Source organism: Pygocentrus nattereri, chromosome 20 (assembly GCF_015220715.1).
Source record: "Pygocentrus nattereri isolate fPygNat1 chromosome 20, fPygNat1.pri, whole genome shotgun sequence".
NCBI lineage: Eukaryota > Metazoa > Chordata > Actinopteri > Characiformes > Serrasalmidae > Pygocentrus > Pygocentrus nattereri.
This window is the reverse complement of record NC_051230.1, coordinates 37,359,353-37,375,806: the sequence shown is the minus strand read 5'-3', so window position 1 is coordinate 37,375,806 and position 16,454 is coordinate 37,359,353. Positions and strand designations below refer to the sequence as shown.

The following is a 16,454-nucleotide window of genomic DNA, read 5'->3' as shown; positions in this document are numbered from 1 at the left end:
AAAATGGCAAGTCGTCACACAGTGAGGAAAAAGATGGATCAATAATCATTTTATAATCAAGTCACAGCCTCTGAATCATAATCGAATCCAGTCGTGAGGTGCCCAGACATTCCCACCCCTATTAGACGTTATGATGTTCCAGACCTCTGCGTGAGGATATTTTCTCTGACTGGACCTTGTTGAATGTTAATTAAACACCTCTGCCTTAAACATATCTATACCAGTACAGATGGTTACACGAGCTGCGAGTGAAGGTTAAAGGAAGTTCCATTTAATTAAGCTGCAGAACGAGCTGGCCAACAATCACCTCCTCCGCTACACCCCTCACTAAACTCCTCTAAAAACAAAGAAGCTCAGAGACCAGACTCTAAAGTTCACACGCAAGAATTTAGACAAATCAGAACTCGCAAAACATTGAACTGTTCGGTGGTAATTCAGCGTCTGATCCTGAGAGCTCCCACAGTGAAGCATGGTGGTGGGAGCATGAAGATCTGGAGCTGCTTCATTATCTAGGAGAAGGTTGACAATACAGTGACCCCAAACACACAGCCAGAGTGACCAGACTGGTTTCTAGAGAAGAAGGTGAAGGAGCTCGAATGGTCTAGACAACCTTCTGACTTCAGTGTAGAAACCTTTGATAGGTCCATTGTTGAGTCCCTCTAATCTTGGGCAGTCATTGTTTGTTACTGCACACACTGAGACTTAACTTAGCTGGTGTAGCTAGAACTCCCTCCTGAGTGCAGCCTGAATCTGTCCATACAGAATGTAGATGACATGCAAATGAACTATGTAATTATGTTAATGAATTTAAATACTGAACAGCGGAGCAGCAGCGATTCCTGGTGACTCCGAAATGTGAGCTTCAGTGTGAGTCTCTGAGTCACACCTGCTGTGGATTATAGACCCGGACAGCAGGGCTTTGACGTGTGTCCAGTAACTGTTGAGGTAAATGAGAACACCTGGCGGGGCAGGTAATGAACACAGCTGGGCTGTGGCTCGGCGTGTAAGGTGAGACGGTGAGAAAGGTGTGTTTGTGGTTTCTCTCTGAGGTGTGTAACTCTAATCTTCCACTGAGCCACAGCAACAATATCAGGTGTGTCCTGAGGTCACCTGTGAGAGAGAGATGACCCCATCACTGTAACTACCGCTGTACAGGTGATCTGAGTGGGCGGAGCTCATCCTGACACCTTTCAGCTCAGACAGATCATTTAAACATGTTCACCACCATGAATAATAATACTCAGACTCGCATCTCAGACTCGAGACTCCCCTCAGACTCGAGACTCCACTCAGACTCGCACCTCAGACTCACACCTCAGACTCGAGACTCACACCTCAGACTCAAGACTCCACTCAGACTCGCACCTCAGACTTGAGACTCCACTCAGACTTGCACCTGAGACTCGAGACTCCCCTCAGACTCGAGACTCCCCTCAGACTCGCACCTCAGACTCACACCTCAGACTCGAGACTCCCCTCAGACTCGAGACTCCACTCAGACTCGCACCTCAGACTCACACCTCAGACTCGAGACTCACACCTCAGACTCAAGACTCCACTCAGACTCGCACCTCAGACTCGAGACTCCACTCAGACTTGCACCTGAGACTCGAGACTCCCCTCAGACTCGAGACTCCACTCAGACTCGCACCTCAGACTCACACCTCAGACTCGAGACTCCCCTCAGACTCGAGACTCCACTCAGACTCTCACCTCAGACTCAAGACTCCACTCAGACTTGCACCTCAGACTCGAGACTCCACTCAGGCTCGCACCTCAGACTCGAGACTCCACTCAGACTCGCACCTCAGACTCGAGACTCCATTCAGACTCACACCTCAGACTCAAGACTCAACTCAGACTCGCACATCAGACTCAAGACTCCACTCAGACTCACACCTCAGACTCGAGACTCCACTCAGACTCACACCTCAGACTCAAGGCTTGATTCAGACTCACATCTCAGACTCAGACTCCAGAATTGACTCAGAAAAAACACAACTCGGAGACTAGACTCGACTCAGACTCACACCTCTGACTCACTTTTTTATCTTAATGGTCCTGCCATCATTGAGAGCTGCCATATTGACAGCAGTGATGTGTGAGTGATCAGTACGACTCACGCTGGTGTTTTACTGAAGTTCTGGATTCCACTGTGAGCTGCGTCTGAGAGAACGGTTCTGGACATAGAGAATATCTGGTTCTGGACAGGTTCTGCATATGCAGCGGCTTAGAAGAAACACTGGAGATCATGATCAGAAGGACCAGTGTGATGTCCAAGAGCTTCATCTTTCACTGTGTGTCCATCGCAGAACCTGAAGGAGATACAGATAGATAGATAGGTAGACAGACAGAAAGACAGAGAGTCAGACAGACAGACAGATAGACAGAGAGACAGACAGTCAGACAGACAGACAGATAGATAGACAGAGAGACAGACAGTCAGACAGAGAGACAGACAGGTAGTCAGACAGAGAGACAGACAGACAGGTAGACAGACAGAGAGACAGTCAGACAGACAGTAAGACAGACAGATTGACAGATAGTCAGACAGAGAGACAGACAGACAGATAGAGAGACAGACAGAGGATCTGTTTGGTTTCCCAGCCGTGTTTATTTTTCATTGTCTCGCTGTCAGTAGTGGAGAAACTCCGTTACGTACCGTCCACTGCCTCGCCAGCTCGTCCACAGCTGTTCCCCTGTTTAATCACGTGACCAGTCCCTCGTTCCTGCTTCAGTTTGCTCAGGTGAGAGGTGGACAGGTAGACTAACACTGACTCCACCCGCATCCACCTGCCTGGGCAGCTGCTCTCATTCCTTCTCCACAGTCACCGAGGGACCACGGTGTGCCCTGCGGAGCTCTGTGGCTCTGACAGGAGCCCGTGCGATCCGATAGGCTGCTGCTTATGCAGCTCCACCCTGGGGGTGGAGCCTCACAGCCTCACAGGATCTCCTTACGACCACAGACTTAAAATCAGTGAGAGGCCAATTCAGTCAATTAGCTATGAGGCTAATGATTGATATAAAAAATACTGACCTCCTGACACACAGGGCTGTCTGGACCCCACATACCAACACCACACCTGATTGGCTGAGAGGCCCTAATGAGAACCAGTCTTCAACGAATTAACACTGTGCACAGTATGTAGACTGGCAGAAAGACTGAGCTGCGATGTGAATTCCCAGGCATCAAATTCACTGGTTCGGTTTTGTTTTTAGACTGTTTATTTGAACCTTCAGGCCAGGCTGTCTTCATGAGAGAGGGTCTGGTTTAAAGATGAAACAGTTCTGGGACATTTCAACACTGTAAGCTCAGATCTGTAGATCAGTATAAACTGACTGTAGGGATTGATACAGTGGTATTAGGGCGCCCTCTACAGGACAGTAGGGTTACATGACTACAGTAAGTGTTTAATACCAGGCTCGGCCACTAGAGGCCACTGCACTGCATCAACCTGTTGCTGCCTGGCCTGCTGAGTTGGAACAGATTTCTGAGGAGGACAGTTTAAATTTCTGGACTTGATCTACCACCTGTAGTCTGGGTTGGTCCACAGTGACATAGGGTCCTGATTGAGTTTATTTGAGTTTTGATGAGGTGTCCGGTTGTAATGATAACAAATGTGGTCCAAAAATAAAACCTAAAGGGAAAAGAGTGAGTTACACGTTCAGTAATGTTATAGCTGACGGAGACCTCTTCTCAGAGCATGAGGAAGAACCACAGAGAGGAACCAAGCCTCAGAAGGTGAATCCCTGGGAGAACACGAGGAAGAACCACTTATAAGAACCGGTACTCAGAAGCTATCCTCCTCTGTCTGAGACCAAATAACAAAATAACAATAATCAATTTAATTAAAGGAATTGTGAGTAAAGGAATTACTTCAGTGGAACCCAAAGTGAGTTATTAATGCGCAGAAGTAACTCGTTCCAGGCGTTGGGATTTGCTCTTGCTCTCCTGGCTGTGTTGCTATATTGGTGTGAGTGGCTGGAGTGGAGTTTGAGCTCCATCTGCGTAGATAAACCCATTATCCTCTTAACCCTGAGTGTACTGTGGCTCAGAGCCCCCCCTCCAAAACCCTCCCGATCAATCAGGAGACAAAACAGACCCCACTTGCCCCCCTACGACAACCTCAGACCTAATAACGCGCCAACAAAGGCCACGCTGTCCAGGAGCGGCTGGAGCTGGTGCAGTGAGTCTGAGCCAGTGTCTGTGTGGGGCGTTCTGGGGCTTGTGCAGCACGTGCTGCTCGGACTGATCTTCAGTAATCTCATCAACGCCAAACGTCTACAGGAGGCCAGCAGCGTTTGTGTGCTAGGAAAGACGCTTTGCACCTCTCTGGCTGAGGCAAGTCATGGAGATCTAGCATAACGTTTGATTGGTTTGACAGCAGCTGGACCTCCTTTAGAAGGAACATGTTGGGATCGAGTCGAGTTCTGTGCATATGGGCCGTGTTTGGACTAATGGTGGTGGACGTGGCTTTTGGTGCTAGAAGAACTTCCAGTAGAAAGTCTGGTGAGTACTGAGAGTTCATTTCCTCAAAACTATCAGTACCTGTGGTGCAGGTGAGAGGTGTGGTGATGCCTGAACTGGAGAATATTCAGGCTTTTGGTCCTCTTACCACACTGGCTGGAGCTGAACAACTCAATTCAAAAGCATCTAAAGCTTTAAAAATAAGAAGGCATTATATATATATATATACAATCATTATATAATATATTATTATTATATACATTATATAAACACGACGCTGGCACTCAACAACCTATTCCCAGGTTTCAAATAATCAGTGTGATGAAGAAACGTTGGTCCAGGAGGAGAACAGAGCTGTAGGAGATTCTAATACATAGTAGAACATCAGAAATGAATTTAATTAACATTTAGAGTGAAATTCTCAACTTCTTAAACTTACCGTTTTTAAGTTATTATTGAATAAAATAAATTTACAGAAAAAGAATAAAGTGGTTCCTGAGTGTATGAACGGTAGTGCACATCGCTCAGCCAAAGCTAATGTAAAGAATAACAGCAACCTGCCCTGAGCTAAAGAAAGAAAGACCCTGTGAGGTTTCCTAGAAAGAGCTTTTCTCAGTGTAAACAAAACCAAACTGCAGCCCAGAGAACATCCTGTGGCACGATATAACCTTTGGGTTCACTTTGTTTGTGGTTTGTTTATGAGCTTGTTATGTTTTCAGAGCCTCATTACTTGGAGTTTTGACTTCAGCATCAATTTATTACCTCATTTTCTCATATGTTGGGAAGCGTGCATTATGGGTACATGTTCAGCATTTCTCTACTGGGATTGCTGTTTTGGGGGATTCTTGTCTTGATGGTCTTGATGGTTGAAAACCCGTGTTGGGGTCAGTGTGTTGAGGGTCTCTGCGTTGGGGTCAGTGTGTTGAGGGTCTCTGCATTGGGGTCAGTGTGTTGAGGGTCAGTGTGTTGGTGTCAGTGTGTAGGAATCTCTGTGTTGATGGTCTCTGTATTGAGAGCCACTGTGTTGGGGTCAGTATATTGAGGGTTTCTACATTGAGGTCAGTGTGCTGGGATCTCTGTGTTGAGGGTCTCTATGTTGAGAGCCTATGCATTGGGGTCAGTATGTTGAGGGTCTCTATGTTGGGCTCTCTGTGTTGAGGGTCTCTGTGTTGAGAGCCTGTGCGTTGGGGTCAGTATGTTGAGGGTCTCTGTGTTGGGGTCAGTGTGCTGGGATCTCTGTGTTGAGGGTCTCTGTGTTGAGAGCCTGTGTGTTGGGGCCAGTATGTTGAGGGTCTCTGTGTTGGGGTCAGTGTGCTGGGATCTCTGTGTTGAGGGTCTCTGTGTTGTGTTGAGAGCCTGTGCGTTGGGGTCAGTGTGTTGAGGGTCTCTACATTGGGATCTCTGTGTTGGGATCTCTGTGTTGAGGGTCTCTGTGTTGAGAGCCTGTGCGTTGGGGTCAGTATGTTGAGGGTCTCTGTGTTGGGGTCAGTGTGCTGGGATCTCTGTGTTGAGGGTCTCTGTGTTGAGAGCCTGTGTGTTGGGGCCAGTATGTTGAGGGTCTCTGTGTTGGGGTCAGTGTGCTGGGATCTCTGTGTTGAGGGTCTCTGTGTTGTGTTGAGAGCCTGTGCGTTGGGGTCAGTGTGTTGAGGGTCTCTACATTGGGATCTCTGTGTTGAGGGTCTCTGAGATGGAAAATCTGTATTGGGACCATTGGAGCTTTTTGCAGTTTGTTTATTACACATTGTGACTGTGTTGATTGAGCATAATGAATCTTACAGATTGACTCACCAGCAGAAACCCAGCACTGTCATGCTTATTAGCCTCCCCAGTTTAGGACCCAAACTATGATGGACATGCACCTGTCACTGAGCTTTGAGGTGATTTGAGGTAAATGGACTGACTGGTATTGGACCCACTTTATGGACAAGGTCCCTTTTGTGTTGTATCCTTGTGACCTGCCAGTTCAGAAACGTCTTAGCTTTTCAGTCCTGTGTTTGTGTTTGTTTACATTGGTGAGATTTGGCCTCTGCTCTGCAGATCCGAGACTAGGTTCTGGCGTGTCGTAGGTGAAGCAGGACACACTGATCTCTAAATGACATGTGTCAGGCTCCAGTCCATATGGGCCAAAACACTGCAGACCTCAGCACACTGCCTTATTAAACACACCTGATTCAGCTCATCAGCTAATCAGCAAGGCCTCCGTGAACTGAATTCAGAGCGTTAGATGAGGGTAAAGTCTGATCTCCACAGCACTTCAGACTTTAGACACTTTAGAAGTCCCCAGTTTGACATGCCTGCTCTAGTCAGTTGTAGAGCTTTAGAGCACTGGACTGAACTTGCACTGACATCTCCACGTGACCACTTACTAGCTCGGTGATGACAGACACCCACTTACTGTGAGCAGAGGCTCACACTCATTGTGTCTAATGCTCTGTGAATTCATCTTTACTGATGAAGTCATCCCTGAGAGCCAGTTCAGGTTTGCAGAACGTTGTAAATCCCCTCCAGAGGATGTGCACAGCCTTGCATAGTTGGCCTCACTCTCTGTGAGTGGCTGGACCTCATCACTCAAGCACCCCTGTGTTGGGGACTCTTCTCCATGGTGTGTGGAGAGTTTCTGTCTGGATCTCTCTGTTGAGATCCTTGCATTGAGGATCTCTGTGTTGCATTATTTGTAGTGAGGGTCTGTTCTCTGTGAATCCTCTTTTGGGATCTCTGCATTGATGATATTTCTGCAACAGTATCCCTGCTTATGAATCTCAATGCTGGGGCCTCTGCATCGTGGGTGTGTATTGAGCATTTCTTCACTGTGATCTCTGGTTTCAGATCTTCAGGTTGGGATTTTTGCTTTGGGGTGAGAGTTGAGGATCTCTGCACTGCCATCTCTGCGCTGGGATTTGTGTATTAGGAACTCTATTGAGATATTTGCATTCTTGGTATATTGCAACTCTATATTGCCGTATTTCAACTAAAATATGCTGTTCTACGCCACTGTCTGTAAAATTCAGGACCTAACGGTTGATGGTTTGATTATTGTGTCAGGTATAAGTAATAGTCTTCTTCTTAAAAAGAACCTTTTGTTTCTGGTTTAGATATCCCACCCCTCTTAGTACTCTGTATCAGCAGTGCCCAGGGCTGGTACTGGTGATCTCCCACCTTGAAGCTTTCAGGTCCAATACAGCTGTCTCTAATACTCAGATGCCCCTGATTGCCTTCATTACCTGGATCAGGTGTGATTAGGGCTGGAGCTAAACTATGTAGGGTGGTAGATCTCCATGACTAGGACTGGGCACCCAGCAGGTAGGTAAACCAACACTCAGCGTTCAGCAGACTGACTGGGTGTGTATAATGTTTGCTGTTGTTCATTCCAGAGCGGTTGAGCCCACCGTTGGACATCCAGCTGCAGACGGTGAACTGCACAGCGATCAGAGTCCAGTGGAAGATGCCTCGGAGACACGTCAGCACCATCACCGGTTACAGGGTACCACTACAACCCCCTCCTCTTCCACATAAGCGCATAAAGCACCACTCAACCTTCTCCCTTTGGGGGCGTGATCCCAGAGCTGAAGCTAACTGGCCAGTGTCAGTGTCACACTTATTAACCTGATTGGCTGAGATAAGAAGGGGTGGGGCTTCCTCAAAAAGCATTAAGCAACCATAGCATGCAAAAAAATGAGCATGAGACATCCCGTGTACACACTGTGTGGACTAGTTGTGTGTTAATACGCTGCTTTCTTTTTCATGCTTTTTGTGATTGTTGCTGTTATTGGGGTGTTTGTGTCTGTTTTAAAATCTGCCGTTTCAACATTGAGTTTCATGGTGTTCACTGAATGCCACTGCTAATCAAATTAGCATGAGGAGAAGCATTTTACAGTCAGCAAACACACACAGAGACACGTACACTGTCACTGGTTTTTACGTTGTTTAATCACAGGGCCTGTTACCATGATACCTTTACAAACATAACTGTACATATTACTGTATTTCCAGTCTTACCTACAGGTCACACAGCTGGATCATTGCGAATGTCATTGAGTGTAGATGAATGTGCTCCTGTTGGGCTCTGTGAAGAGACAGAGCTCAGAAATGATTATGACGTAGCTTTGGCGTCTCTGATTGGAGCCAAACCTGGCAGCTGTCTACTGCAGTCCTGACAGCACTGAACCAGCCAGGCTGTAGATCTCACACACACAAACATAACACACCCACACCCACACACACACTGCCGTTGGTGCAGGTGAGACAGTCTAATTCTGGGTCTCAGACTTGCACTGTCCCACTTCCTCCTCCTCACATGACTGCACATGATTCACTCTCATGACCTGACGCCATCTCAACACCAACACCACACAGCCAGCATGTCAGAACATCCTACTGGCACAGCGATTACCCACAAACCAACCCACTGATCACCACTACCCAAACACCACTGACCGTTACTCAAGCACCAACAACTACTGACCACTACCCAAACACCACTGACTGTTATCCAAATGCCAACAACCACTGACCACTACCTAAACACCACTGACCGTTACTCAAGCACCAACAACTACTGACCACTACCCAAACACCACTGACTGTTATCCAAACACTCTCCAACCACTGACCACTACCCAAACACCACTGACTGTTATCCAAACGCCAACAACCACTGACCACTACCCAAACACCACTGACCGTTACTCAAGCACCAACAACCACTGACCACTACCCAAACACCACTGACCGTTACTCAAGCACCAACAACTACTGACCACTACCCAAACACCACTGACCGTTATCCAAAGACTCTCCAACCACTGACCACTACCCAAACACCACTGACTGTTATCCAAGCACCAACAACCACTGACCACGACCCAAACACCACTGACCGTTACTCAAGCACCAACAACTACTGACCACTACCCAAACACCACTGACCGTTATCCAAACACTCTCCAACCACTGACCACTACCCAAACACCACTGACCGTTATCCAAACACTCTCCAACCACTGACCACTACCCAAACACCACTGACCGTTACTCAAGCACCAACAACTACTGACCACTACCCAAACACCACTGACCGTTACTCAAGAACCAACAACTACTGACCACTAGCCAAACACCACTGACTGTTATCCAAACACTCTCCAACCACTGACCACTACCCAAACACCACTGACTGTTATCCAAACACTCTCCAACCACTGACCACTACCCAAACACCACTGACTGTTATCCAAATGCCAACAACCACTGACCACTACCCAAACACCACTGACTGTTATCCAAATACCAACAACTACTGACCACTAGCCAAACACCACTGACCGTTATCCAAACACTACACAACACCTACCCACCTCCATCCAACCACTCACTACTAGGTCAGTATCTAAGCATCATTCATGTGCCATATTGCTAGTTAACAACACTGTCCAGCTCCAATAAACCATCATCCATCACTATCCAGTCAGCTCCCTGTCCTGATCCAGCATCACTGAAGAGCTCTGGTGAAGAGTCCCGTAATGCAGGCAATGGGAACTTCCTGCTGAAGAGTCCCGTAATGCAGGGAATGGGAACTTCCTGCTGAAGAGTCCCGTAATGCAGGGAATGGGAACTTCCTGCTGAAGAGTCCCGTAATGCAGGGAATGGGAACTTCCTGCTGAAGAGTCACGTAATGCAGGGAATGGGAACTTCCTGCTGAAGAGTCCCATAATGCAGGGAATGCGAACTTCCTGCTGAAGAGTCACGTAATGCAGGGAATGCGAACTTCCTGCTGAAGAGTCATGTAATGCAGGGAATGCGAACTTCCTGCTGCAGAGTCCCGTAATGCAGGGAATGGGAACTTCCTGCTGAAGAGTCCCGTAATGCAGGGAATGGGAACTTCCTGCTGAAGAGTCCCGTAATGCAGGGAATGGGAACTTCCTGCTGAAGAATCACGTAATGCAGGGAATGCGAACTTCCTGCTAAAGAGTCACGTAATGCAGGGAATGGGAACTTCCTGCATTACCTCTGTGCATTTTGGATAGACTGCTTACTCGGTGCTATGAACTATGCTGACTTTAATGTACTGATGCATGAATGAATGAATGAGTGAGTGAATGAATGAGTGAATGAATGAGTGAATAAATGAGTGAATTAATGATTGAATGAGCGAGTGAATGAATGAATGAGTGAATGAATGAATGAGTGAATGAATTAATGCATTAATGAATGAGTGAACGAATGAATTAATGAATAAGTAAATGAATGGACGAGTGAATGAATGAGTGAGTGACTGAGCGAGTGAATGAATGAATGAGTGAATGAATGAGTGAAGGAGTGAAGAAGCGAGCGAGTGAGTGAGTGAGTGAGTGAGTGAGTGAGTGAGTGAGTGAGTGAGTGAAAGGTGTGCCTGTGTATCTTTACCACCGTATGTTTGTGTGATTGTTCTCCAGGTGTTTTACACAGAGACGAGGATGGGCCGCCCCATTAGCTCGACTGTGACTCTGGATGTTCCTCTGAGCCTGGACATGCTCACTACTGTACGTCATATCAGTGAAACATCTCAAACACAGTTTCATAGCATGACTATTACATGGTTCTTACATGTATGACACCTGGAAGCTCTGATCAGGAGCTGCTGAAAGAATCCATTGTAGCATTTGCTCTTTTTTCTGTCCCACAGGGGCAGCTTGACGGACAAGCAAGTTTTGTAAGTGAAATGTTCCATTCTTTAGAAAAATCCAAACCTGAAAGCTACTGGAAAGAGTTCTTAGTCAAGTAAGTTAAACAGATGGTGAACATTGCTTGCTTGTTTTCAGGATGTGGTGATTGGGAAGCTGAAGGTAGCGACACATTACCGTGTGAGCGTTGGGGCATATGGCTGGGCAGGGGATGGCCGTCCCAGCATGCCGAGGGACATCAGCACTGCTTCTCATGGTGAGGAACAGCCAGAAAACACCTGGACAATATCTTATTATTTCTATTTAATACTGAACCATCAGTCAATTATAGTGGGGTTCAGATTGAATGTTGTGAGCTACAGTCGGTTCAGATTGAATGTTGTGAGCTACAGTCGGTTCAGACTGAATGCTGTGGGCTACAGTCGGTTCAGACAGAATGCTGTGGGCTACAGTCGGTTCAGACTGAATGCTGTGAGCTACAGTCGGTTCAGACAGAATGTTGTGGGGCTACAGTCGGTTCAGACAGAATGTTGTGGGCTACAGTCGGTTCAGACAGAATGTTGTGCTGCTACAGTCGGTTCAGACAGAATGCTGTGAGCTACAGTCGGTTCAGACAGAATGCTGTGGGCTACAGTCGGTTCAGACAGAATGCTGTGAGCTAGTCGGTTCAGACAGAATGTTGTGGGCTACAGTCGGTTCAGACAGAATTTTGTGGGCTACAGTCGGTTCAGACTGAATGTTGTGAGCTACAGTCGGTTCAGACTGAATGTTGTGAGCTACAGTCGGTTCAGACAGAATTTTGTGGGCTACAGTCAGTTCAGACAGAATGTTGTGAGCTACAGTCGGTTCAGACAGAATGTTGTGAGCTACAGTCGGTTCAGACAGAATGCTGTGAGCTACAGTCGGTTCAGACTGAATGTTGTGAGCTACAGTCGGTTCAGACAGAATGTTGTGAGGCTACAGTCGGTTCAGACAGAATGTTGTGGGGCTACAGTCGGTTCAGACAGAATGTTGTGGGGCTACAGTCGGTTCAGACAGAATGTTGTGGGGCTACAGTCGGTTCAGACAGAATGTTGTGGGCTACAGTCGGTTCAGACTGAATGTTGTGGGGCTACAGTCGGTTCAGACAGAATGTTGTGGGGCTACAGTCAGTTCAGACAATGTTGTGAGCTACAGTCGGTTCAGACAGAATGTTGTGGGGCTACAGTCGGTTCAGACAATGTTGTGAGCTACAGTCGGTTCAGACAGAATGTTGTGAGCTACAGTCGGTTCAGACAGAATGTTGTGCTGCTACAGTCGGTTCAGACAGAATGTTGTGGGGCTACAGTCGGTTCAGACAATGTTGTGAGCTACAGTCGGTTCAGACAGAATGTTGTGGGCTACAGTCGGTTCAGACAATGTTGTGAGCTACAGTCGGTTCAGACAGAATGTTGTGGGGCTACAGTCGGTTCAGACAGAATGTTGTGGGGCTACAGTCGGTTCAGACTGAATGTTGTGGGCTACAGTCGGTTCAGACAGAATGTTGTGGGCTACAGTCGGTTCAGACAGAATGTTGTGGGCTACAGTCGGTTCAGATTGAATGTTGTGGGCGACAGTCGGTTCAGACTGAATTTTGTGGGCTACAGTCGGTTCAGACTGAATGTTGTGGGCGACAGTCGGTTCAGACAGAATGTTGTGAGCTACAGTCGGTTCAGACAGAATGTTGTGGGGCTACAGTCGGTTCAGACTGAATGTTGTGAGCTACAGTCAGTTCAGACAGAATGTTGTGAGTTACAGTCGGTTCAGACAGAATGTTGTGGGGCTACAGTCGGTTCAGACAATGTTGTGAGCTACAGTCGGTTCAGACAGAATGTTGTGGGCTACAGTCGGTTCAGACAATGTTGTGAGCTACAGTCGGTTCAGACAGAATGTTGTGGGGCTACAGTCGGTTCAGACAGAATGTTGTGGGCTACAGTCGGTTCAGACAGAATGTTGTGGGCTACAGTCGGTTCAGACTGAATGTTGTGGGGCTACAGTCGGTTCAGACTGAATGTTGTGGGGCTACAGTCGGTTCAGACTGAATGTTGTGGGCTACAGTCACCTCAACCCCCCCTCTCTCTCTGTCTCTCTCAGAAATTTGTATGCCCCCCTCACCCCCGTCCCAGCCCATTGTGGTTGCTGTTTCGGATACAGAGCTGGCATTGTCGTGGCAACAGGGAGAAAGTGAGGGGAGTGCTCCTGTGCTGCACTTCCTGGTGGCCTATATCAGGTAAGAAAGCTCTTACCGTCCTGTGGACACAGGGGTGATGAGATATTGGTGTACCAAGACACCCCCATTAGATTAAAAATACAAAGGACTGGTCAAGCATCCCTCTAAGTTTTCTAGATTTATTTTTAAAACTGTTTGTTCAGCAGTTCTTATGTTGCAACTAAACTACAAAAACAGGGGCATTTCTATTGTGAATGTAAAAGGCAGCTGGAGATCTTTAAATGTTGCATCCGTCTATTTACATCTCAGTGATACAGAGAGTCTGGGAAATAACCACACAGATACTAGAAATGCAGCTCAAAGATAAAGATACAAAAAATATTGGTTGGATTTTAATGGATTTTCATTTAATGAATGTAAATGTGTTTGTGTGGGGGGTACAGGCCAGAGATGGACACTGAGTGGACATATATCCGTGAGCCAGTAGAGTCCAGTTCGATGGTTCTGAAAGGCCTGATCCCTGAGACGCAGTACCAGTTCGTCATCAGAGCTGTGAACACACTTGGGGTCAGCCCACCGAGTCCTATAAACCCACCCGTCCGCACACTTGGTAACACACACGCGCACACACACACACACACACACACACACACACACACACACACACACACACACACACACACACACACACACACACAGTAGTGCACACTGTTAACAGCACAAAGATGATTTAAAGTGTTTGTGAGATTTGGACATGATGGAACATGATTCTACACTGTAACTGTACTGTGACTGTAGTGTGTGTACCGCAGATGTAGTGTGACAGTAGTGTGTGTGTACCACAGCTGTATTGTGACTGTAGTGTGTACCGCAGCTGTAGTGTGACTGTAGTGTGTGTACTGAAGCTGTAGTATGACTGTAGTGTGTGTACTGCAGCTGTAGTGTGACTGTAGTGTGTGTACTGCAGCTGTAGTGTGACTGTAGTGTGTGTACTGCAGCTGTATTGTGACTGTAGTGTGTACCGCAGATGTAGTGTGACTGTAGTGTGTGTGTACTGCAGCTGTATTGTGACTGTAGTGTGTGTGTACCGCAGCTGTATTGTGACTGTAGTGTGTGTACTGAAGCTGTAGTATGACTGTAGTGTGTGTACTGCAGCTGTAGTGTGACTGTAGTGTGTGTACTGCAGCTGTAGTGTGACTGTAGTGTGTATACCATCACTGTAGTTTGACTGTAGTGTGTGTACTGCAGCTGTGGTGTGACTGTAATGTGTGTACTGCAGCTGTGGTGTGACTGTAGTGTGTGTACTGAAGCTGTAGTATGACTGTAGTGTGTGTACTGCAGCTGTAGTGTGACTGTAGTGTGTGTACTGCAGCTGTAGTGTGACTGTAGTGTGTATACCATCACTGTAGTTTGACTGTAGTGTGTGTACTGCAGCTGTGGTGTGACTGTAATGTGTGTACTGCAGCTGTGGTGTGACTGTAGTGTGTGTACTGCAGCTGTGGTGTGACTGTAATGTGTGTACCGCAGCTGTGGTGTGACTGTAGTGTGTGTACCGCAGCTGTAGTATGACTGTAGTGTGTGTACCGCAGCTGTGGTGTGACTGTAGTGTGTGTACCGCAGCTGTGGTGTGACTGTAATGTGTGTACCGCAGCTGTAGTGTGACTGTAGTGTGTGTACCGCAGCTGTAGTTTGACTGTAGTGTGTGTACCGCAGCTGTAGTTTGACTGTAGTGTGTGTACCACAGCTGTAGTTTGACTGTAGTGTGTGTACCGCAGCTGTAGTGTGACTGTAGTGTGTGTACCGCAGCTGTAGTTTGACTGTAGTGTGTGTACTGCAGCTGTGGTGTGACTGTAGTGTTATGCTGCACTGTGGCTGTAGTTTGACTGTAGTGTGTGTACTGTGGCTGTAGTGTGACTGTAGTGTTATGCTGTAACTGTGACTGTAGTGTGACTGTAGTGTGTGTACTGTGGCTGTAGTGTGACTGTAGTGTTATGCTGTAACTGTACTGTAGCTGCACTGTGACTGTGAGGTGTGAGATCTACAGGAGGTAAACTGCACTGGTGTGGGTGATGCAGACGTCCAGTGATGTGTTGTGGTTGCATAACTGGTATGAACTGCAGGTTACCAGATCCTGCCTGCATGCTAACTGGGGTGGAGGGGGGGGGGGTCAATGCAGGATAATTAAATTAAACATCTTAACATCACACACACACACACATGCGCACACACACACACACACTATGAGTGTATGGTCAGCCTGAAATTGAAGCCCCTCCCCCAGCCCACCTCGAGTCAGACAAGACTAAGAAGCTCCCCACTGAGAGGACCCCCTTAAACCCCCCACCCCCATCCTAAACACACACACACACACACACACACACACACTCAGTCTGGTGAGGTCTGAACACTTCCTCACACCGGTAAGTGTGTTTCCTCAGAAGTGCATAATATTTTTTCATATTTTCCATATTTCATATTCACAACCGCTCACTGTCCCTGAACAGCTTCAGTTCTCTGAAGAGCTTTAAATCTTAGCTAAATAAGTAACAGTGTGTATGACCTCACATGGGTTCAGCGTGTATGACCTCACATGGGTTCAGCGTGTATGACCTCACATGGGTTCAGCGTGTATGACCTCACATGGGTTCAGCGTGTATGACCTCACATGGGTTCAGCGTGTATGACCTCACATGGGTTCAGCGTGTATGACCTCACATGGGTTCAGCTTGTATGACCTCACATGGGTTCAGCGTGTATGACCTCACATGGGTTCAGCGTGTATGACCTCACATGGGTTCAGCGTGTATGACCTCACATGGGTTCAGTGTGTATGACCTCACATGGGTTCAGTGTGTATGACCTCACATCATCCCAGTAAACATATTTCTGCATTGTATTAATGTGGTATGGCTTCTCTCTCTGAACCCACCTGTCAGGTGCAGCTGATGTGGGCAGTGGAGATTACGATCTTTACCTCATGAACTCTAAAACTAAAGATGAAGATGGCTTTGATGTTGATGACTCTGACTATGACGTCTTCATAGAGGAGGTACAGGGGATGTTCTCTATGTTCTGTGATAATACAGTATACACTCCAGGCCAAAAGCCAGTCCAGTCAGAACCTTTCCGGTGGTTCTGC

At 47.3% G+C, this 16,454-nt stretch overlaps 1 protein-coding gene across 1 annotated transcript in view; it reads left to right on the top strand.

The window, feature by feature from the left end:
* The first annotated feature begins 4,296 nt into the window (after positions 1–4,296).
* The window catches only part of LOC108413022 (pikachurin), a 24,898-nt gene continuing 12,740 nt past the window's right edge, over positions 4,297–16,454 (top strand). Inside the window, exons 1-8 of the mRNA XM_017685321.2 lie at positions 4,297–4,510; positions 7,840–7,949; positions 10,900–10,986; positions 11,130–11,156; positions 11,266–11,383; positions 13,240–13,375; positions 13,759–13,925; positions 16,252–16,364. Coding sequence (XP_017540810.1) covers positions 4,411–4,510; positions 7,840–7,949; positions 10,900–10,986; positions 11,130–11,156; positions 11,266–11,383; positions 13,240–13,375; positions 13,759–13,925; positions 16,252–16,364 — 858 coding nt within the window. The 5' untranslated portion in view covers positions 4,297–4,410. The remainder of the gene's footprint in view (positions 4,511–7,839; positions 7,950–10,899; positions 10,987–11,129; positions 11,157–11,265; positions 11,384–13,239; positions 13,376–13,758; positions 13,926–16,251; positions 16,365–16,454) is intronic.